The 23226-nt window shown below is 42.5% G+C and overlaps 1 protein-coding gene across 1 annotated transcript; it reads right to left on the bottom strand.

The window, feature by feature from the left end:
- Positions 1 to 137: 137 nt before the first annotated feature.
- LOC119724925 (hyalin-like) lies at positions 138 to 22971 on the bottom strand. Its single transcript, XM_038196244.1, has 19 exons — positions 22655 to 22971; positions 18810 to 19016; positions 17855 to 18103; positions 17113 to 17361; positions 16308 to 16562; positions 15789 to 16043; positions 14652 to 14900; positions 13104 to 13364; positions 12174 to 12428; positions 10339 to 10608; positions 9527 to 9639; positions 8343 to 8574; positions 7189 to 7319; positions 6474 to 6693; positions 5805 to 5877; positions 5098 to 5150; positions 4420 to 4625; positions 3144 to 3389; positions 138 to 3006 (listed from the first exon to the last, which is right to left on the bottom strand). Exons 1-19 carry the CDS (start codon positions 22740 to 22742, stop codon positions 2947 to 2949), a joined length of 3672 nt encoding a protein of 1223 aa, XP_038052172.1. The 5' UTR covers positions 22743 to 22971; the 3' UTR covers positions 138 to 2946.
- Positions 22972 to 23226: the final 255 nt, after the last annotated feature.

Genomic DNA, 23226 nt, shown 5'->3' on the forward strand with positions numbered 1-23226 from the left:
GTTTTAAAAAAAAATGTAACTGCGCTGCGAATTTGTTGTGGAAAACATGAACAGGTTTTAATGATGCAATTGTAAGTTTGCAAGATGTTTTGAAGAATTCATTGTACATCAAGACTAACAAGAATCAGGACAAGAGACAATTTTCCCCATAATTCCTTTATTGCTAAAATATTCTTTAAAAAAAAGGTATAGTAATAATGCATTTAAGCAGATAGGTTGCATAAAAGTGTTGAATAATTAACTTTTTAGGTCTCTAGGGATGATTTCACATGAATTTGATAAGTGTGAACATTTATCACTGTCCCAAAAGACACTAAAAACATTTAACGATGTGTGAATTGTTTGAGTTATTGGCCATACTAATACATGTGGGTACATGTAAGGTTTTGAACTGAGCTTCCATTCAAACTAGTATTAGTCTTTAAACAAGCATTCATAGCAAAAAAATGTAGTTAAGGCTACATGACATCGTATGACACTCTTGCTCTGATGATACACAAGCGCCTTCAAGGAAGACTAACAAGAAATTACTCTTACTTATGTGCTTGTACTTTTCAGCCGCGCTCGTTTGGCATGTAATCTACATTATTTTATATATTATTGGAAGAGAAGTAAATATTTAAGGTTTTCTTTATTTGTTGTATAGTGTAAATACAAAGTCTGCCGGAGAACAACTCTGTTGTAAAGTTATAAGAGTGAATTTAAGAATAAAAATTCCACTAAATATTCCATAAATCTGGTCATATATGTCACTGGTTTGATCAATGTTTTGCTCCAAAATTTTGACAATTTTCTGTTCTTTTGTCTTTCCAGTTCTTTCATTTTTCCAAACACAATGCACGCTGTTGTAACAACGTACTGAAATTCAATGCTGATCTCATGGACACTTTTTTTTGCTGAATACAAAAAAGCGGGGATATCACTCTAAAAAATACATGTATCATTAGCAGCAAATATACAAGCTCATTACATTGATATGTAACCAAACATTGCTTGCCATAAAATTGCAGATCTACATGCACCATAGGGTAAAGACACCAAAGTAAAACTGATACATGCTACATACTTCCCTTACGTTACTGTAGTAAGATAAGACTTCTGATTTGAAAGTTTGCCAAATTTTGATGCTTTCAAATATGGGTGTAGAGCCAGAAATGCTGTTGGCTTTGACAAAGGTTTTTCTCTTCGAGCAAACTTGAATCCTGAATCCTGATTGGTCGATCCATGGCAACAACCGTGTGGTATTATCCTATATACCACGGTCCGTACCGCACTCTGTGTAACGCGCTATTCTAAGATGCACGCGCCATTCCTACTGCAAGCACGTGTCATAGGATAAAGTTGTGTACAGCGTGTATGCTCCGTCATAAATGTGCGTCAAGTTTGCTTGAAGATGAATGTTATCCCGCTTGCGATCGTTGAACACGGAAAATGTAGTGCGTCTGTGTCCCACATACCACTCGGCCTTCGGCATTGTGGTATGTGGGACACAGACGCACTACATTATTCCATGTTCCACTTGCGCTAACTGGATAACTAATATTGTCACACCGATCAAGTGCGGTGGCTTACTGCTGTATTCAGGCACAAAAAAATTGTACACAGCTACGTCAAAAATTATGGTTCATCTTACAAAAGGCATCTGATAGCAAAATGTGTACAAAGCGAATTAAACCTTCCCTTTGAATAATCATTAACCAATATCTGTTAAACATGCCAATGTACAAAACGTTTACAGAATCTCTTACATGTAACTACGCACCAGGGCATTCCAGGAAGATCTTTCTTGGGGGCCATATAAGCCACATTCTTTTTGGCATATTAATGATAACCATTCGGCACTCCAAAAAAATCAAGTTGAAAGAGTATACAATTTTCAACTTCTGCGCCACGACAGAACGCGTTTCCGACAGGTGGCAATCAATCGAAGTCGACCAGTGTGAAGTTACGACGACGTGCGCATCCGGATCGCCATTTTATTATGTAGCCAATCAGCATGCGGTAAAAATGGTTGAATGAACAGACGTTGCCGTGGAATATCGTCTGATTGTTATCAACACGCACTCCACGTCTTTACCGAGGAACCGACGTCGCGTCGTGGGTGACATGCACAGAGTTCTGATGATTTTGTGTCGAGATGCCGCTTGTTTCACAACAATCACACGATTTCTCAGTTTTGTGACTTGCATTACTTTTCTGCTTGATGCCAACGGTTCTGTCGCAGCGCATACAACTCGCGGGTCAACCTGAGGGCGCCCTAAGATTACATACATGTACGTAATATGACTATACTTTCATGAATATACATTCACTAAAATTACTATGTTTATAAATCACCTCTGGATATAATATTTGAATCTCCAATATAAAATTATTTTAATGCAGAAAGTTTCCCTTAAAACCAAAAAAAAAAAAAGAACAACAGTTCACATTCAATTATCAGTCACAATACTCCAAGATAGATCAGATCCAGAATGGAAAAAAAAGAAAGTCAACACACAAGAAAACTTTAGTTCTAAAATTACAGGATTTTAACCCCTAAAATTGTAACCATTCTTAGATTAAACGTAGTGACTTTTGACATTGATCAGTACTGGAGTTTCATACAAAATTTCATTTCGGTAAATATGCAAATTTTAACATACTGCGCCTATACTGCTTACCCTTTTTTCCCAAACGCTAGTATTAAAAAAAAAAAAAATGAGTTTACCAAAAAAAAATGTTTCCAAACACCAGTCACAAGAATTTTACTTAAAATTAACCAATGCCTTTCCTCATGCAAAATCTTTCCAAAACATAAAAACTCCGCTTCAAATTCTTCATGACCTGGAGAATATGTATTTCAGTCACCTTTATGTTTTTACCCATCACTGCTTAAAGAAGTCAATGTTGATTTTTTTCTCGGTTGTCGAAACTTGACGTGAGCAGTCTTCGCGGTTTTCCCTTCTAGTAGCGGTAGTAGTGGCTACGCTTGGTGCTTGGGCGAATGGCTACCTGGTTCGGGCCCTGTCAGAGAGAAATTCAAAATTTGCAGTGAACGCCTTAAAGTGTTTCTTCAAAGCTGACGAAATTGTTGAAATGTATGCACGCAGTTGCAATACCAAATTAAGTGTGCAAATATTACCAAAGAAATATCTTCTTACCGTGACGTAGACCTCCCCATCGGGGGAGAACGACGGTGCATCTGACGGGTACGTGTCCATGTCCGGTGATCGGTACATGTCCATCGCAAAGGCGTTGTTGTGTCGCCCGTACATCTCCTCCTCCATTGGGTAGTAGTCGTCATCCAGACGCAGGATGGGGGCTTCTGGGGGTGGGGGAGGCTCCAGGGCCAGGACTGGGGCTGGCGGGGGTAGGGCCAGGGGCATGGAATCACGATACGGGCGCTCCTGTTGGAAGAATTTTAAAAAACATGCGAAATTTAAACTGTTAAAAAAAAAAAAAAAATCTGGCGATTCACAATGCAGTGCGCCACCAAGAGTTTGCAATGGTCCATTTTTCAAGTTAACCGTCGACAAAACCTGGCGCATTTGAATGAGTGTCATTAGACAACTTGAGCTAATTTGTTATAGATTGGGGCATAGCGTTCTGCCGCCTTACAAAAAACACCATATTGATAAAAAGAAAAGAAAAAAGGCAAACAGATACTTGAATCATACACTGTAATGTCCCGCGCTGCAAATTTGTCGACCATCTCCCACAATGCACTGGGAAAAATGAACTCTCCGTGGCAAACTCTTGGTGGCGCACTGCATTAGTAATCGCCCAAATTTTACAATCTTACAGTGATGGTTTAGTTGCGGATTAAATTCCTTTAATAATTCAATACAAACTGTTGACTGAAGTGCAGCACCTTGGATATTTAGGGCAATTTTTGCTCTAGTTGCTTTCCCCGTGCTTTTCAACAAATTCAATTTTTTTCCCCCCCGAAATATACTTTCAATTTGTATGTTTTATTCCAACAAAAAAAACCTTTTTAGTTTTTGGCTGTCTGCAACTGTCTAGAAAAAAAGGTTTTTCTTTTTGCGAGCAGACTGGTTCCCTGTCCGTACGTTATCGATACTGATTGCGGGGCAGGAACCAGCCTACCCCACGAACAGAATTAAACAAAACAGAATTAATTCAAAATGTGTAATGGACTAACTCAATATCTGAGCTTGGGCTGATTTGCTTCAGTAAATGTCTCACTCAAAAATATAATAACGTTTGTATTGCTAGAAAAACTAGCGATTATGAAAAGGAATCAATTTTTAGGGATGGAACTCTGAAATAGCGCGGGGAATGAACTTTGCCTTAGCAGGTTAATGGAACACCATGGTCCAACGACATACAAGCAAACAGTCTTTTACCCCTCCCCTAAGTTTAACGAAACATCATGGACCACCGTAGGAGGCAAGAAGTCCGCCCTAAACCCTTTACCCTCGGCATCATGAAGACGTCCACCGAGGACACTACGCTCTCCTCATCGTCGACGATCTGGAACGGGCGCTCCATGTAGCGGTGGTCCTTGTACGGTCCGAGGGGCTCGCGACAGAAGTACATGCAGCAACAGAAGAGCGCTAAGATGAGTAAGAGCAGCAGTATAGCGCCCCCTACGATGGCTGCGATGGCCAAAGGCGATAGGTCTGCGAGGAACGTACAAAAGGAGAAAAAAATTCAATTCAATTGTTGTCAAAGTTGATCAAGGTTTGACTGGAGCGGGGTTTCGTAATATTTTTAATATCTTTTTAATCTTATTGCTTTCTTTGCTTTGCACAGAGCCCAATTATTGCCCTGGACTGGATAAGCCTTGTCTGGACACAAATTCATGGAAAAATAGGACGCTACACACGTTGTAGATCCTAAACATGGTTCCCGGATATTCTGTTTTCCTGTAAAATCTCGCAGTCAATTGCACGTCCGTTTTTGCAGCATTAACATTAAGTCGCACATAAGGGTGTATTAGAAATGATGTGACTTGGTTTAAAAATCGTATTGTATTTCTATTTTGCTAATTCTATCACTACTATGCTATTGGAAGGAATTCCATTCGATACATATTCATGCATTGCCAATGCATAAATTAATGTAAATTTCACAATACAGATATTCACATACTAAGTGTGGTGGGTACAGTCTCACAGTTAGTTCCACTGTAGTTTTCGGCACACCTACAAGGGAAAAAGTTTAATAAATTATGAATAACCATGACAGGCAAGATGATCTGATTGGCTAGGGACTGCACTAAGGGGAGTGGTCATGCCACAATGTGGCCCCCGAATCAGGATAATGAATAATGAGTAACAAGGAAAGGCAAGATGATCTGATTGACTAGGGACTGCACTAAAGGGCGTGGTCATGCTACTATTTGGCCCCTGATTCAGGATAATGAATAATGAGTCACAATGAAAGGCAAGATGATCTGATTGGCTAGGGACTGCACTAAGGGGCGTGGGTCATGCCACAATGTGGCCCCTGAATCAGGATAATGAACAATCAGTAACAATGAAAGGCAAGATGATCGAGACAAGATAAGTTTGCCGTAGCACCATGTGAATAAATCTCTTTTGTGAGTATGTGTGCATGGTTCTGAAAAGAACCGGAGGGACTCAATGTTTGGAACAGTTTGCTCTGCCCATCGTCAAGAGAATGAGGGATTCCAATGATGATGCGATGTTATAAGGATAGGTTATAAAGATGACCTGACTGGCTATAGGGACTGTATAATTCTCCAAAACCTCCAAACGTAATTTGTAAGGAATTGCGAGGGTTAGGTTTAAAGGATCAAACGTGGTCAATGGATGGCCATCCCACCACTAACTTACGTGCACATATTGGTGTAGGCTGCGTTGTAGGTACATGTTCCCCCGTTCTGACACTCATTTGCCGGGCAAATCTCTGTAGACGAAGGGAAATTTTATTTCATTAGAGCGTGAACTGGGTCATTCCATAAATCTGAGGTCCAATTATTTGCGTCCCAGTTACATGTACAGTGGACTGTCGCTATACCGAACACCACTATACTGAACATTCGGCTATACCGAACATCATCATGGCTCCCAGTTTTAATGTACAAAACGTACCGAACATTGTTGTTGAAAAAAGTCAACAGATTAACAAAAAAATCTACCGGTTGTACATGTATTAAACACTATTTGGGCCACTTTTAATTCCCGAACATCAAACGACCCATGGTTACATCGTGTTTGAATGTTCAAGAGCGATAGATGGCTATTAATTCCCCAAGGAATATAAGGGCAAACCACCCGTTGCTAAAGTTTCATGATGACTTGTGATGCCTTCAATACATGGTAAAAAGGCATGTGTAGAAATTATGTTGTATGTCTGTTGACAATGTTGTATTTCCAAGTATCAAATAATATTTTGGTTATCCGTGATAACTCTTCTTCATTTTTGCAGTGTTGGGCCTTCCAACCCGTGGTCGGCAAAATATGCAGTTTGCCAACCAAGGGTATAGAAAGGTCTATACCTACCTTGGTTTTCAACGGTAAGGATGGCGTTGAAATACAGCCCGGTTCCCGGCAGCTGGCCCGATGTATCCAGTGCGTTGTTGAACTGATTGACAATGGCCGCCTCCGTCGTCTGCGAGCCGTCGTCAAAGACCAGAACGACATCGTTGATGATGCTGCCATCGCGAAGGTCGATTAAGACCGAGACTTGGTAGCCAAAGAAGCCACTGTAGGTGCTGTCCATCTGTGTTGACATGGACAAAAAAACGAAACGAAGATCAGTTTATTGTTGGTTAAATCCACAGATTAGGAAAAACACTCGCATCTTGATATCCGTACCAGCTCTGGTTATCACTTAAACACATTTCAACTTCGACCATTTCTGCTTGCTGGAGATTATTACACAAATAACAAATGTTTATGAGTGCAATGGTAAGAGTAATATCATGAGGTGAGGGAAGGAATGTTCCAATCCGCGAGGAGAACCTGAGAAGAATGGGACATTCCATTTGCCACTGGCATGAAATCATTCTTCCAATTGCACGATTGTGAAACATTCATGTTAAGTTTTACACAACACCGCACCACTAAAAGTGTGATCGTGCAATAATGGAACTCCTTTTTTTTCAGTACGGCCGGGACGAATAATTTAATGACCCGTGATCAATGATCCACCGATAAGATGACGCTAATTCAAGCGTTGTTCAATATCTCATATTCCTAATATACATGTACATACCCCTTGGTTGATATTATTTTCCAGGCCTATGTACAGTGAACTTCTGTCGTCGTTGTACTGCCCGACAAAGGGTGGGTTCACCGTGCTGCCCATCCGAACAATGGTAGACGTCATCTTAAACTCACGGACGTCTGCCAAAGATAAAAGTGTTGAAGGTGAGTACGGGCAAACAGGTGGAACTGGGCACAGCTACGAATGAGAGAAACAGCTGCAAATGACACGTGGGTAATTTTCAGCGATTTTGAGATTTCTGTAAATTTATGGCCAAGTTCGGGCAAGGACCATTAGTCGACTAGTGGTTGATTTGTGACGTACCTTACGCCTGCGCACTGATAGCAACGTGCGAACGTCTCTAGTCGAACGCTGGTCAAAATGTCATCGCAAAACTTCTGGATCCTGGCTCTCTGCTAGCGTTATGAATGCGCGCGGCTTTTGGTTACCAGCGAAGCAACCAACCCCAGTAGGTTGGTTCCAAATAGTCGACTAGCGTAGTCAACCACCGTCGACTAGACAGAGTTCGGGCAAATGTTAGTTAACCATTGGTCAACTATAGTCCTTGCGCGAACATGGCCTATGATGCTACTAGTATTTAGAATGTTCTATAAAAGTTTCAAACTAAAATTTCATGGACAAAGTATTTTAAAAACACATTTAAGTAGCGTCTCAAAAATTCAGAATGTTCCCGTTCTGTATGGAAGGTTTCTTTTAGGAACACTGCGCGTTCCCATCGGAAACATACCATACCGCAGTTGTTCTCTGAGAACGAGTATGAGTACAAACACATTTCTGTGAGCCTATTTTGTGGAAGCAAGTTGGGGGTCCTTTTTGTCCAGATGAATTACTAAACTGTGCCCGGGAATTCGACTTACATTGTAATTGATAGAGGGATTGTTATCTAATAATACCCACATGAAAGAAGTATCCTTCTCAAAATGGGCTCTGCAGCAAAAACTACTGGACCGACTCGGGATATTTTGGTATCATAATTCTTCTAAAAGGATTCTCCATCAATGGGTACAGGTGGTTCGAGTCTCAAGGTGGTGGAAGTATGAGGTTCCATTTTTGTTCAGACCACCTGTGTCTTGGGAACTGTTGAGAAATTGTGGATGCTGCCAGAATAAACTCTAAGAAGATGAGGGAAGTCGTTGACTCACGGAAGTCTAGAGAACCCGAGAGGACAAAATTATTGGTGGCGAAACTCAGCGTGCTGCCGATGGCCTTGTAGAAAGCATCGGCGATTTGCCTGGAGGTGTGGCGGCCCTCACGCAGCCTGTTGAAGTAAAGTCGGAAGGTGACTCTTGGGTTGCCGCCGGTGAAAATGTGGGAGATGGACTCGGCTCCGACAAAGTGGGAACGGACATCGGAACCACGGAACAATCGGTCCATCTAGGAGAAGAAAAACAAGAGAAGGGTAAATATGTGATATTTATCTTGTATGTATTTTATGATAAAAGGACGATGGATATACAGGGTGAGTAAAAAAAGCACAACCCAAACCCCAAAATTATATTTCCCATTAAAAAAAATACGTAGCACCAAAAATAATAATTATATTTCCCATTCAAAAAAATATGTAGCACCAACAATAATAATGACTGGAAAGCCAATTTCATTAGCTCCCTTTAGGTGAAATGATTAGTGAAATTACTCAATCCGTTCAACGAATATCACCATTTAAACACAATGACCCTAAAACCTCTTTCGTCCAAAAATGTGATTTCAAGAGTCGTCACAATTGTCTTCAAACATCACCAGTGATAAAAACCTCAGTTTAAAAGTTAAAATATTCAACAAAGTCCTCTTGAAGGCCCGTCTTTTAAAAAAACAGTGGATTTTATATTAAAATTATATTGTTTGCCTAACCGGGGTTGTTAATAAAGATATTGTGTACAACAGTTGTTGAAACAAGGGTTCTGTGTCATTTTCTTTGTTGTTCCATACAGTCAGAATACACAATAAATTGAATTTTTATTTTGGACGAAAAAGGTTTTAGGGTCATTGCATTCAAATGGTGATATTCTTTGAACGGATTAAGCAATTTCAGTAAAAGTTTCAGGGTTTTTTTTGCGGGGGGGGGGGGGGGGGGGGGGTTGAATGGTTTTCCTCCAGTTTTTTTTTTGGGGGGGGGGGGGGTCCCTCAAAATTCCAGAGAGACAAATGTGGAGTTGTGAATGAGATCATTCAAGTTCTGGAGAGAAAAATTAATAATTTGAGGAGGGAGGGAAAACACTTTTTATTTAATGTCAAAGATACGTAGCAAAGAAAATTGGAAGGGATGGGGGAAGGCTGAATTATCGGTCAAAAAGTGTAAACGTTTCGAGGCATAAACGGCACTTACATCTTCCATCAACTCGGTCAGCCGTTGCGGAGCTGCAGCGTTGGAGAACTGACCGGCCTGTCCTCTGATGCGCGTCAGCGTGACAGAGCCTCGCAAAGTCCACGGATTGGCGTCTGCAAATATCAAAATGGAGAAGAAATGCCATTTAAGGCACTGGACTGAAGATATGGCCTTAAAATTGCTGTTGATGCAGATGAATCACCCTTAGACTGTCAGAGTGCCTTCAAGCAGTGTACTTAGTGGAGTACAGAATACCTGCCTTGAACAAACGAACAACGTCATGTTGTAGAAACCATGTTTGTGCATGAAACTTGCAACTTTTGGGAAGATTAAGCCAGAATAATCGATTACTACGAATCCTACAGTAGACTAAAGGATGCAAGGAGGTAAATGATACATTCTCTTTGGTGTAATGAGATTGCAGAATGTATTTTCATGCATTTTAGGGACATTTTCACCAGATGTTTTGCCACACTTAGGATTTGGATATTTACATTATTATGTACATGTATTCACCTCGTGACCTAACAAGTACTTAATTGTGAATCTATCTGCATTTTATTTGTTTGTACTGGTTTTTACGGAGCCAAGAACGACGATTATGGATTAAAGGCTTCTGTCGAGACCCTTGCAAACTCTAGCAGCTGTACTTTAAAGAAGTCTACTTTATTGCGTCAACTTTGCGTTATACCTTGAGCTCGCGAGTACAGCCTGTTACAATTGTGATAAATATTTTTGACAATCAGATTTTGCATCGACGTAGATGATTTTCAACAGTTGTTTATAGCAAATCAGACGAAGGGTACACGAACCTGCTATGAGGGTCACTGTCACCATACAATTGCTCACTGGATTGCTGGACCCATCTGTCGCCGTGTACTGAAACTGGTAAGACCCTATATCCGTGGTGAAGGTGAACGTTTCTCGAGTGGTGAGCGTGTTCGTGATGGTGGGTGGGACCCCGGAGTTGTCTGTGGCAGCAGGAGTGGGTACAGGTAGCGTCAGGCTGCCGGAAGTGCGTACGTAGTGGGTGATGGTTGAACCACACCCTGTGTTAGGAGTCCACACAGGGGCTTCATTATCTGAAAGAAACAGAAACAGACACAGAAAAAGCTTGATTTAAATAAGGGAATAAATGTGTGCTTCGGAGGTTTTTATCACTCTGTTTAAGACCACTTAGAGTCTGGGTGCTGATAATTACCCGAGCCGGAGGCGAGGGTAATTATCAGCACCCAGACTCTAAGTGGTTTTAAACAGAGTGAGAAATACCGACGGAGCACATATTTATTCCCATTCATAAATACCTTTTCGGTAAAAAAAATCATATAATTCGTTCAAAACATCCCGATTTTGTTCAACAAATTCACCTTATGCTTTTTGAAACATCCCTCTTGCAAAATAATGGAGTGTTCAGCTGGCGAGTAAGATGTAAACAACCCTTTTATGGAGATTGACGCGCGCATATCATGTTCTGCGCGATGTCGCGCAGAACGCACCTGCAAGTTGCGTTATGAATTTAGAGCTTTAAAACTCTGACTTCCTGGTAGTGTTGCGCATGCCTGTGTGAAGATTGTGAACGTTCAACCAATGAAACGATAAGAGGCACTGGATTTTTAGGAGTCCACATTTTATTGTGACACTGGAAAAGTGTTTAAGACCAGCTAGCCATGTCTTTATCATCAGTTTAAGACTGGTCACGTGACGGGCTCTCGACCAATAGGAATGCGTAAACTGTCTTAGGTATTTATGAATAAATATTGAATTGACTTTTCTTTGGATTTACCCTCAATGCCTAGAGCCTGGGGTGCAGCCCAAAATTGTCTATGTAGGCCAAATCACAACTCTGCTACTATGAGCGTTTTGTGGGCCATGAATTTGAGGGTTTGTTAAAAAAAATGAAGAGTGAGCTGTGAAAGGGACGGCGAGCTCGTACTTCCGTGAAATTTATCGCTGAGATCATTTTTATTTAAGGGAAGAAAAAAAAGAGAATGAGAACCTAAGTGTCTTGCAGTGATCCCAAGGAAAAACTGAATGGACCTTATTCACGAATTGGCCATTTTTGTCGAGTTCCCTGAATGTATGTCACTAAGTGTTAACTGTTTAATGGGATGGCGCCAGACTATTATGCAGGCACAATGCAGCCTTATTTTTTATTGTTTTTTTTTTTTAATCTGGCTTTACACATTAGGGCATTTTTAATCACACATTTAAATTTATTCATTGAAGCAGACTGGAATTAATTAGGAATGAACTTGCTTTCATTTCTCTCCGCAAGTTCCAAATATTAAGACTTTCAATTCAATATGGCCGACTCGTGAATAAGACCCCATTATGCATGACTTGGCCCCGTCCCTCCTGGGAAAAAGAAATAAGGGTAATCCTTACTTTTAGGACCCCGTTCCTATATAGGAAGGGAAAGACTCGCCAAAACAGTTGACTAAATGACACTCAAAATTGACATTCTGATACTTCTTGGCACATCTGAACAATTGGCAATGACACCTTCTTGACTTCTAAGGACTGCTTTAGCCTGCAAAAGTCACTTTGGTACTGGACAGACATCTGCAAAAGTCAGTTTTGAACAGAACTCGTAAAAAAATAGAGGTGTCCTAAAAGTAAGGATTACCGAAATAAGCATCTAGCTCACCTGCCACAATTACATCAAAAGTGCAGACTCCTTCGTTGCCCTCAGCATCCCTTGCCCGGTACGTGACGGTTGTAGTGCCGATAGGGAAATTAAAGCCAGGACTGTGCGAGGCAAACCGGAAAACAACTCCCCGATCGTCCGTCGCTGTGGGCTCGACCCATGTGTACTGGTACGTCGGTTGCCCACTGTCGGTGTTCTCAGAAATTGAGCTTGGGCAGACGCTCCACACAGGCTGGGTAGTGTCCGGAATGTACGCTGCAGAAAACAAACACAAAAAAGGTCAAATAACCACCTGGAGTTTTGAAGGGGGGTTGGGGGGGGGGGTTGGAGGTGTCACTCACTATATGCTGGCCATCGTCGCCTCGGTGCTACAGGGTTGTTTAAGTGGGTTTTTATGAATTTGAGAAAATACAGTTTGAAGTTTTGGTGCTCAAGGAAATTTGTAAAAGCAATCTGTCAAGCACGCTGAATATGTTAGTTGGGAAGATTTTTGTCCATATTTCAATAAAATGAATGTTTTTGTTGTGTGTTTAAACTTGTTATTTTCTGAGAAGACACGGTTATTGTAGTCCAAACCTTAAGGTGTCGTGTGCAACAAAAGGTTAATTGTTACCAGTTAGTGACCTTTTGTCCATAACGCATTATGGAGATACAATAGGTATCGCATGATGAAACAAAAGGTCATTATCCGTTAGTAAAACTAAAAAAGTAAAACTAAGGCCCTTTATCAATTAGTTAATTTCTAATACAATTAAACAGATAAAACGAATGATTTTGTATGAGAAGCAAGTATTTTGATAGCTTAATAACATGCAACCAAAAACTCATTTTGGCCAAAATTGCCATAACGACGTTATAGCACCGAGCCGACGATTTTACATGTAATATTTCCACGGTGCAATCGCTTTAGACAGATTCCACTGTACTTACGCATAACTGAAATGACAAAGGTACACGTGTCCGTCCTTAACGCCATGTCCGTTGCCGTGATTGTCACGGAGTGATCTCCCTGGGTGAACAATCCCGGGTTGCGGCTGCTCGTGACTGTTACGGTGCCGCAGATGGGCTGGGGGCCGCAGCTGTTGTCCATCGCCGTGGGATTGGTCCATGTGACATCTGTGCTGACCTGTGATTGGCCGAGGACAATGGTCTGCGACGGGGGGCAAGTACCAAGCACGGGGTTCTCCTGATCTGGTGGGCGAAAAATATGGAAGATGCAAAAAAAAAAATCAAATGTTGCATAAACAAATTTGAAAGGCGTCAGAGAGCACAAACCTCCGCCAAGGCTAAACGATTCCCCGCCATATTGGGTCAGTACACCCAAGAGAAATATATTGCATAAATGGTCGGGGAGTCGGTCGGGGAGTCGGTCAGGGAGTCAGTCGGGGAGTCGGTCGGGAGTCGGTCGGGGAGTCGGTCGGGGAGTCGGTCGGGGGGTCAGTCTGGGAGTCGGTCGGGGAGTCAGTCTGGGAGTCGGTCGGGGGGTCAGTCGGGAGTTGGTCGGGAGTCGGTCGGGGAGTCGGTCGGGGAGTCGGTCGGGGAGTCGGTCGGGGAGTCGGTCGGGGAGTCGGTCGGGGAGTCGGTCGGGGAGTCGGTCGGGGAGTCGGTCGGGAAGTCGGTCGAAAGTCGGTCGGGGAGTCGGTCGGGGAGTCGGTCGGGAAGTCGGTCGAAAGTCGGTCGGGGAGTCGGTCGGGGAGTCGGTCAGGAAGTCGGTCGGGGAGTCAGTCTGGGAGTCGGTCGGGGAGTCGGTCGGGGAGTCGGTCGGGGAGTCGGTCTGGGAGTCGGTCGGGAGTCAGTCGGGGAGTCGGTCTGGGAGTCGGTCGGGAGTCAGTCGGGGAGTTAGTCGGGGAGTTGGTCGGGAGTCAGTCGGGAAGTCGGTCGGGGAGTCGGTCGGGAGTCAGTCGGGAAGTCGGTCGGGGAGTCGGTCGGGAAGTCGGTCGGGGAGTCGGTCTGGGAGTCGGTCGGGAGTCAGTCGGGGAGTCGGTCGGGGAGTCGGTCTGGGAGTCGGTCGGGAGTCAGTCGGGGAGTCAGTCGGGGAGTTGGTCGGGAGTCAGTCGGGAAGTCGGTCGGGGAGTCGGTCGGTCGGGAGTCAGTAGGGAGTCGGTCGGGGAGTTGGTGGGGAGTTGGTCGGGGAGTCGGTCGGGGAGTCGGTCGGGAAGTCGGTCGGGAAGTCGATCGGGGAGTCGGTCGGGAAGTCGATCGGGGAGTCGGTCGGGAAGTCGGTCAGGGAGTCGTTCGGGAAGTCAATCGGGGAGTACGTCGGGGAGTTGGTCAGAAGTCAATCAGGGAGTTGGCCGGGGGGGTCAGTCGAGAGTTGGTCGGGGAGTCAGTCGGGGAGTTGGTCGGGGAGTCGGTCAATCAGTCAGTGCGATAGGTACAAAGAGGATAACAGGCTAGCCCTCGGGGGACCAGCACCATTTACACCAATACATTAAGACATTAAAAACCAATAAAAGTTTAACAGATATAAATTTATACCTGCAACCGTGATGACAAAACTGCAGATGCCAACGTTTTGACGTTCGTCCGTGGCCGTGTACTCCACCACGTAGACCCCAATCGTTCTCCGCATGCCCGGCTCGTGGGACTTGGTGAGTATCAGTCTGCCATTGCTCAGGTCGTCTGTGACCAGAGGCTCTGGCCAGGTCACGTTGGTGTAGTTGACCCCGCTGTTGGTTGGGTAGGTAGTGTCCATGCTGCAGCCTGTGTATTCCGGGACCTGGTCCACTGTTGAAAACAGAAAAGATGGCCATTACTTTTGTCTTCTCTTATTTACCCTTTCATTACCACATTGTTAATATTGACTTGACTCAGGACCAAATTGTTTGCTCAGTCATGCGAAATCACTAGGCCTACAGCGTGAAAAAAAAATTGACCACACATCGAAAACTCACTTTTTTCAACCTAGAATTTCACTACCAAGGAGTGATTAAAACATAGGTGTTGTGTGTAAAGTTTGTTCCTTGAACCTTACTTTTTTATGTGATTTCAAAAAGAAGGCCATAATGTGCAAATATAAGAAAGTTATGCCTTTTTGTTCATCTGGTCCCATTTATCAAACTGCAAGCCATTTCACCACATGACCCTTCATACCTCAAATTGTGGGTGGATATTTTTGAAGCCTTTTTCCTAAATTTTTGTAATGGTAACACTCTGAATAAACTACACCATTAAAACGATCCGAAAACACTCTTTCTGCTGGTATATGGTTGATGTATGGGCGGCAAAACATACCAACATTCCAGCTTGCTGAAAAGTAGTGCATATATCTGTGTTAAGGGTGTTCTGTGTGTGGTTTCCTGGTCGACTAAAGTCGCCTATGGTGAGCAGCAGGGGGGTACTTCCTTGTCGACAAAAGTGGCCCATGGTAAGGAAAGGGTTAACCTCTTTTTTGGCAACACTTCAACCACTGTGACAATTCCGATGTGACAATATCATGTGACCCTCCATTGAATGTGGTCATCTACGTCATGTGACCATCGTTGTAGCATTGGTCACCTACATGTACATGTATGTCATGTGACCACCAGCGCAACTGCCAGTGGACATACCAAACACCAACAGTGATGAGTGGCTGCCCGTGTCATGTGACTAGGTCATGTGACTTATACCTACCCAGGAGTGTGACCGTAAACTGACAATTCTGCGTGTTGCCGAAGTTGTCCGTGGCCACGTAGGCCACGTTGCGAGTCTCGCCGACGGTCATGTTTAGATTTTCTTCCGTCGGGCCATTCAGCTCGACGTTATCATCAGCATTATCGATGACGGTGAGCTGCGGCCACGACACGGTCCCAGACGTCTCTCCCGCCTGCACATACGCTGTCAACGAGGGCGCTGGGCAGTTTGTAAATACTGGAGCCGAGTTATCATCTGTGTACAAGAAAAACAAACAAACAAACAATCAAATAAATAAATCAGGCCATTATTAAAAACAAATGTGTTTCCCAGAAACATCAAATGTAAAATCAATTTTATGGTATTTTGTTTTGGTATGGGTGACAAATGTCGTCTGCTGTGATGTAGTTCATGGTGTATGAATAAGGGGTCCAAGTGGTACCCAATGCAAAGGCGAGTTCTAACGGCCCTACCCCAAGCCACTTGCAATAAAAAGAAATAACAAAACAACGGACTTACTCTCCACGGTGAATTGAAAACTGCATTCAACCTCATTGTTGGAGACGTCGGTTCCAGTGTAGACGACGTCGTAGCTGCCCACGTTGTAGAAGATGTTGCGCGTGTGGCTGGACACCAGCTGAAGATCTTGCTGGTTGTCGTCGATGATGGTGGGCTCGGGCCAGGTAATCGTTGCGCCCATAGCGTTTGGAGCCACGAATACCGTGAAGTCACTGGGGCAGTCAATGATGCTTGGGACCTGGTCATCCTGGTTAGCTGGGGGGTGGGTGGATAATAGAATCAGCATCAAAGAACTTATCGTCATGTCCGTGCAACAAGGTCGAATCTCCTGAAATGGTGTGTGACGTCATGTTAGTGAAACGCGATTTTTGAATTAACAGGTTGTATCTTGCATAAAATATCCCGGATGAATACACCAAGTCAATGGATGTTGCGATACGCGAGATCAGGCGCGGTTCTACAGTCTACATTTGAGCAAGCCTCCCTGCAAAATTTCTGGATCCACCTAAAATATAGGATCTAGAACTGCGCTTGCCCAAGATATGACCTTGTCGCACGAAGCGTATTTGTGCATGATGCTACTTTGTTGCAGAATCGAGCTACGACCTTGTTGCACTGCCTCGACGTTATTATCCCAAGTGGTCTACTCATTAAAAGCTAATGTGCATTAAAATCAGTCGCGTTAATTAAAACTCTAACCCCCTAGTAGTCCCGTAGGACTACCCTGCTAAATCCCACAGGTACATTACAAGGATTGCATTACAACAAATTCTAGTACATAGGCCCTCTAAACTCCACTGCTTACCATTCACTTGCACGTGGAAGGAACACATTTTAGCCACCCCGCTCTCGAAGTAGCCCACACAGTTGATCTCGTTTCGGCCCTGGAAGAACTGGTCGTTCTTGCTGCGGGCACAGACCGTCGTGACACTGCCTAGATCAGCTGGGTACCTTGGGTCGTCCCAGCTCACGGGCGCCGAGTCCTGACCGACCTGTAGCGTGATGGTTATTGGATCAGGGCAGACCAGGCTGGGGGTCGAAACTGAGCCACCTCCTGCAAAACAAACAACAACAAAATGCAAATAGAGTAGGCACTGAACACTCCTAAATGACAAGCTGTACTAACCCTAACTCCCTGGGCCTTTTTGCTAGGATGTAGCCTCAATCCTGCAAAATCTTCCAATTGGCCTCAGGGAAAAATAGCATATAGCCTCAATCCTGCAAATTCCTCCATTATCTCTTGAATATGGTCCATGGAGGGGTGACCACTGCCTGAATCCTGCAAAATCCTGCGGCAGTGACTGTCAATATGTTGAGGCTTGGCCAGTGACAGACTGCAGCAAAACAGAGGTCTTCAAGCATAATCCAGGCGTATATTCACGTATGGCTGAGCAAAAACAACACAAGGTCTGACCCAAGACCTTGACAAAGTGCATTTTACGACATCAGTAACGCACTTTTGCTACGTAACCTCCATCCTCCAAATTCCTCCACTTTGGCAAAGAGGATTTTGAAGGATTCAGGGCGGTTAGATTTTTAAAACTCACCTTCTACGAAGATGTCAAAGCTGCAATATGACATCTCTGCAGCGCCATTGTTGGTGAAAGTAAAGGTGTAAGTGACAACGTTGCGGCCGAGATCAAACTGGCTCCCGGGGGATTTGTCCGGGCTGACGTTTACGTTGGCGGAGTCCTCCACCGTCGGGGCAGTCCAGGAGGCAGATACCGAGGTGGCACCTGCGGGGGCCGTGGCCGTCATGTCCATTGGGCAGGAGGTGATCACAGGGGAGCCATTGTCTGCCAAAAAAAAAAAAAAAATAACCGTGCAGCCGACAAAATGTGAAGTGCACTTTGGTTTGCTTAATTTTTCAGTCACCTGACATTTGTTGGTGAAAAAAAGTCATACTTCACAAGTTCCTCATTCAAACATAGCCACTTAAAAGTGTTGAGAGCCCCTTTAACCAGAGTTGAACTACTGGCCCTGAAAATCCTAGCCAAACCCCAGCCCCCTGACAAGAACCGCATGGTTGTGTAATAAAATCCTTATAGTAAGTCAAGCTGGCCTCGCTGCAGGGCATGGATAATCAATCATCATGTCAACAAGACTGGTCAGCAAGTTCACTTGACGGCTGTTTGCAGTCGTCTTAACCACTATAGACAGCAAATAGTTGTATTATAAGAGGCAGCAAATAATTGTAAATAATTGTATAATATGATAATGCCATACCAACTCCAAAGGTTAACTCGATTTTACAAATTACAGCATTGTTTGCGGGGATGTAATGTAATGCGCATTATTGGTTCCGAGCTGTTGGTTGATTTGATTTCACTGCCTTCAGACACAAAATCGCAGTCTATGGAATAGACTTTGTAGAATAGCGTGCACAATGGTTTCTCCAATAAAGGCCACCGTGTCAGTGATCATGTGCCTGAATTCGTCTATTGGGTGCATGCAGCAACAGTTGAGGGCGCCATTCAGCACAAGCACAATGCAAGGGCATACCTTGTATGATGATGTCGAAGGTGCACGTTTGTGTTTCTGCATCATCTTCAGCGGTGTAGGTAACTGTCGTATTCTCAAAGTAATAACGGCCGGACTGATGGGTACCAACGAGTGTGTACGCCCCACTTGTGCTGCTGACCGTTGGCGGGGCCCAGTACACCAAATTGGATCGGTCTGCTGTGATCTCCATTGGACAATTATTTAAAGCTATTGATACAAACAAGCGGTATAGAAAGAATAAAGGAATTAATACAACTCTCATGAATCTACACATAATTTTGTAGATGCAAAAAGCACATTTATGATTCATGACAGTTTAAACAATTTCAAGGTTAAACAGAGGTAAAAAATGTAAATACGGTAAATGAAAATATTAAAATCAAGAATGACCGTGCCTTTTGTTCATAAATTCATTTCTGCAATTAACAAATCAGGTGAGGTTGGCGTAGCGGTACTTTCCTCGCCTTCCACCGCTGTGACCCGGGTTCGAATCCCGCCTGGGCCAATATGTGGATTGGGTTTTCAGTCCCTGCCTGATTCTGTGGGTGTTCCTCAGAATATTCTTCTGGGCTTTTCCTCCCACCTCTCTAAAACTGTAACTTCTTCTCATTGTCTTCTCTCCACATGTTTCTTCAGGCTTGCAAGCTACAGTGCCTAGGGCATTTTTGAGGAATCATTGGTTTCATTACCAGAAATTATCAATAATCATAATAATAATAATAATATAATAAAGGCTACAGATAATTGTGTACTAATTTCTAAGTTCTAGGATTTTTTTTAACAGACAGGCGAACGATGGATAGAAACTAATTTATTTTTGTTACTTGTTTACTTGGACTTATGGATAACAAGTTTTTTTTTGGGGGGGGGAGTTACAACTAAAGGCATGTCAATATGTACTATAACATAAATATTAATTGGCACTTTTTGGGCAAATTTCTAATGTCATGCGCATAAAGGCTTGGGTTTCCGATCTAGTTAAAATTCCACAAAAAGTCTATGGAGAGTCGGGAAGATTTTCTAAGTATCACTTAACAAAATTAGAAATGTTTTTTTTAGTCCAGGTTTCATGTCCTTTCAACATTTTTGCAATGACTGACCTTTAGTAATGACATTTATATACAACCCTGCTTAACAGGTCAAAACTCTGTTTTTAATTTAAGTCAAATTTCGAACCTGTTCCCTTGAGGTTTGAGTTATCAAGATTTCACTGTATATGATTGAAGAAAAAGTGCTGCCAGGTTGCAAAATTAATTGCCTTGGATTTCCTCTAGGCTTATTTGATTTTTATTTTGATATCACCACGTCACCAGCTACAAAACGACAAAAACTGGTCTGGGACAACTGGCCCACTGAAAGCAGCCAGTATACAGCAAATGCATGACTGCAAGCATTGATGATCAAAATAATCAGAAACTTACAACTTCAAGTTAAAGTTGCAATAATGCTATAACAATTAACGACTAATGTTACATGTTAAAATGTTGCTTGCCTCCGCTATACCTTTCAGGAAACGTGCACCGATGTGCATGACAACCAGCACAAGAGTTCATGTTTCTTTGGACCAAAAAAGCTCTCAATATCAAGAATGAAACACAGATTTGAACGATTTTTAAAGGCAGTTCAATTGGTCCATTAATAGTCAATTATTTTTTGTCAATTTTTAAATTACAAAACAAACTTTTTTTGCAACGTGCTGATTTAAAAAAAAAAAAAAAAAAAAAAACCTGTGTAACATGTTCGAAAAACACCGAAGCAAAGTTTTCAGAAAGAATGTTGCAGCCTGACGCTACTTTTCTCTTCATATATCATCTCAGTGAAGGTCAGTCATTGCAAAAATGATGATAAGACATGAATCTTGGACCGAGAAACATTTCCAATTTTGTTCGAAAAATACTTATAAACTTTTTTTGACTCTCCATAGACTTTGTACACAACTGCAGAAGCAGCGTCAGGTTGCAACATTCTTTCCCAGTTTTCTTTTTTTCACCAGAAGGCCATAACAATACTGTTTGCGTGGAAAAGAAAAGTACAGTTCAGGCAGTGAGTCAGCCAAACTTGAACAAAAACATCTTTTGTGAACTTTTTCAGGTCAACGAACACGAATTATTACCATTGGGCGTAGACCATCATAAAAAGGAATGCATTACCAAGTTCGGTCGTGGTACAAATTAGCATAACAAACAGTTGTTGAGGCCCGAAAAGGGTACAGTGCGATGGCGTATGCATTAAATATGTTGTAAGTCTGTAGGCTTTTAATGTTTTACTTTTTATGTCATCGAAACAAGCCACACCTAGTGTGATGGGAAATCACTGTTTGAAGGTTTCTCTGCTTATGGCCTTGTAAAAGATTACATGAAATTGAGTCTACATACCTCAATGTTAATAAAACATGACGGGATAAACACTGTATAATGCCTGCCAAACTTCTTTTTTTTTAAATCAACGTATCGTCTCCACCAAGTTTAAAAGAATTTCACCTCGATACTGCAATCCCAAAAAGTCGGATAATGAAAAATTGGAAAAATGAAAATTTCTAAGTGTTTTCTCGGTAAATACTTCAATATTTTCCCAGCTAAATTTGACTTTTTAGGACATATCATCACTTTCTGATGGCTGATAGGTCGAAGCCTTAAGGGAAAATTAGGGTAATCCTTAATTTTAGGACACCGCTATTTTGTACGAGTTCTGTTCAAAACTGACTTTTGCAGATGACTGTCCAGTACCAAAGTGACTTTTGCAGGCTAGAGCAGTCTTTTGACTTCAGATAAACTCATGTTAGTTGTAATTTTGAAAGCACTTTCAAAGAAAATGTGACTTTCCTACCTTTTTTGGCAGTTCGCCATCTTGCTTTTTAAATATATTTCCTGTTTGTTATTGCCGTCTTTTACCCCTCATAAATCAAAGCCCTGCCCTCTTTCTACAAAATTAAACCTGCTGATATTCAAGAGGTGTGATTGCCAAATGTTCAGATGTGCCAAGAAATATCAGAATGTCACTTTTGAGGGTCATTTAGTCAGCTGTTTTGGTGAGTCTTTTAACCTTATACAGGAAAGGGGTCCTAAAGGTAAGGATTACTAAAACTATTGGCCAAATATGGGAATCTTTCAAGATTGTTATTAATTGTTTTTGCAGTCAAGGGTTTCAATGTTTTACACGACAGTTAAAAAGTTTGATTTCTCCACTAAAAGTAAAAAGGTCTCAGTTTCTTCCACCTTCAACTCCTGTCAGAAACAATAATAATCCATTTATGTTCTAAAATAATTAGAACTAATAAGATAAGAACGCATCCCTGGCACTACCTAATTACTTTGTACAACCACACATTGAAGGAAAGCAGGGAGAAAATAGGGCAAGATTACCATATGCGAAGTTCACTAATTTTCCTCTGTATTGACTAACAAGCCCCCAGATAGCAATTTCATGTCATCAAAGTCAATTTGAGCAGTGAGAAAATACAAGTATTTTCTTAGAAAACACTTAGAATTTTTCAGTCCAATCTCATAGGGTTTGTACACAGGGTGTTGAGTGAACTTCGTATGGAAATCTTTCCGAAAATAGACCCAAGAATAATAAAACGTGGTCAGTCAATGCAAATAATAAATATGTAAAAAAAAAAAAATTAAAAATGAATTTAATAAAACATGATACGAAAATACTGAGAACATTTTCACGACTCCCCATAAAATGTTGTACAATTCAATGGCATATAATCACAAAACTTGCATCAGGATTCTGCATTTTTCTTAGTTTAAAGAAGGGTTTTCGGGTTTTGTAACGGCTGTCGGTCACATTTCCAAATGTGTCATTCAATCCATGAAAGTACCATCACTATCCATACTTACTCAATCCGTTGCTCTCCACCGAAGAAAAACCCAAGCACAACACGAGCGCGATCAGCGCCCAGGAAAGCGGCACTCTCCCCCACGACATCGTCGTCTTGAAACCCGCCGAAACTCGGAAGAAACTCGATACACAAATTCCCAAGAAATGCTTGCAAAATGGGCCCCTTTTCCGCCCCGAAGTCAGTCAGCCTTTAGTCAATTCTCGTCTGATTCACTTGGGTGTATTAGAAATTTGGGCTGTGGTATGGCGCATATTTTATGGCGATCGTAGTTGGGGTGTTGGCCTTTTGTTGAGCAGTCAAGAGGAACGGCAAGTAGTTGGTCCGTGGCATGGTACGGCACGGTCTGTGTGGGCGCGCCTATTGTTATCGGAACTCTTTTGTGTGAGCAGTCAATCGGTAAAATTCCCTAGACTTGCCAGCAGTCCGCACAATATTCCACTGCTCAAAAGCATGGATTTTAAGGTTGGGCGTGGTGTGCACCATGTTTGGGGGGGGGGGGTTCACTGTTGGTTAGACTTTTCCCATATCTCTTATATATGTGGCGCTTCCACCAATATTATAATATATTTA

The sequence above is a fragment of the Patiria miniata genome, unplaced genomic scaffold (genome assembly GCF_015706575.1).
Source record: "Patiria miniata isolate m_02_andy unplaced genomic scaffold, ASM1570657v1 HiC_scaffold_18, whole genome shotgun sequence".
Classification (NCBI taxonomy): domain Eukaryota; kingdom Metazoa; phylum Echinodermata; class Asteroidea; order Valvatida; family Asterinidae; genus Patiria; species Patiria miniata.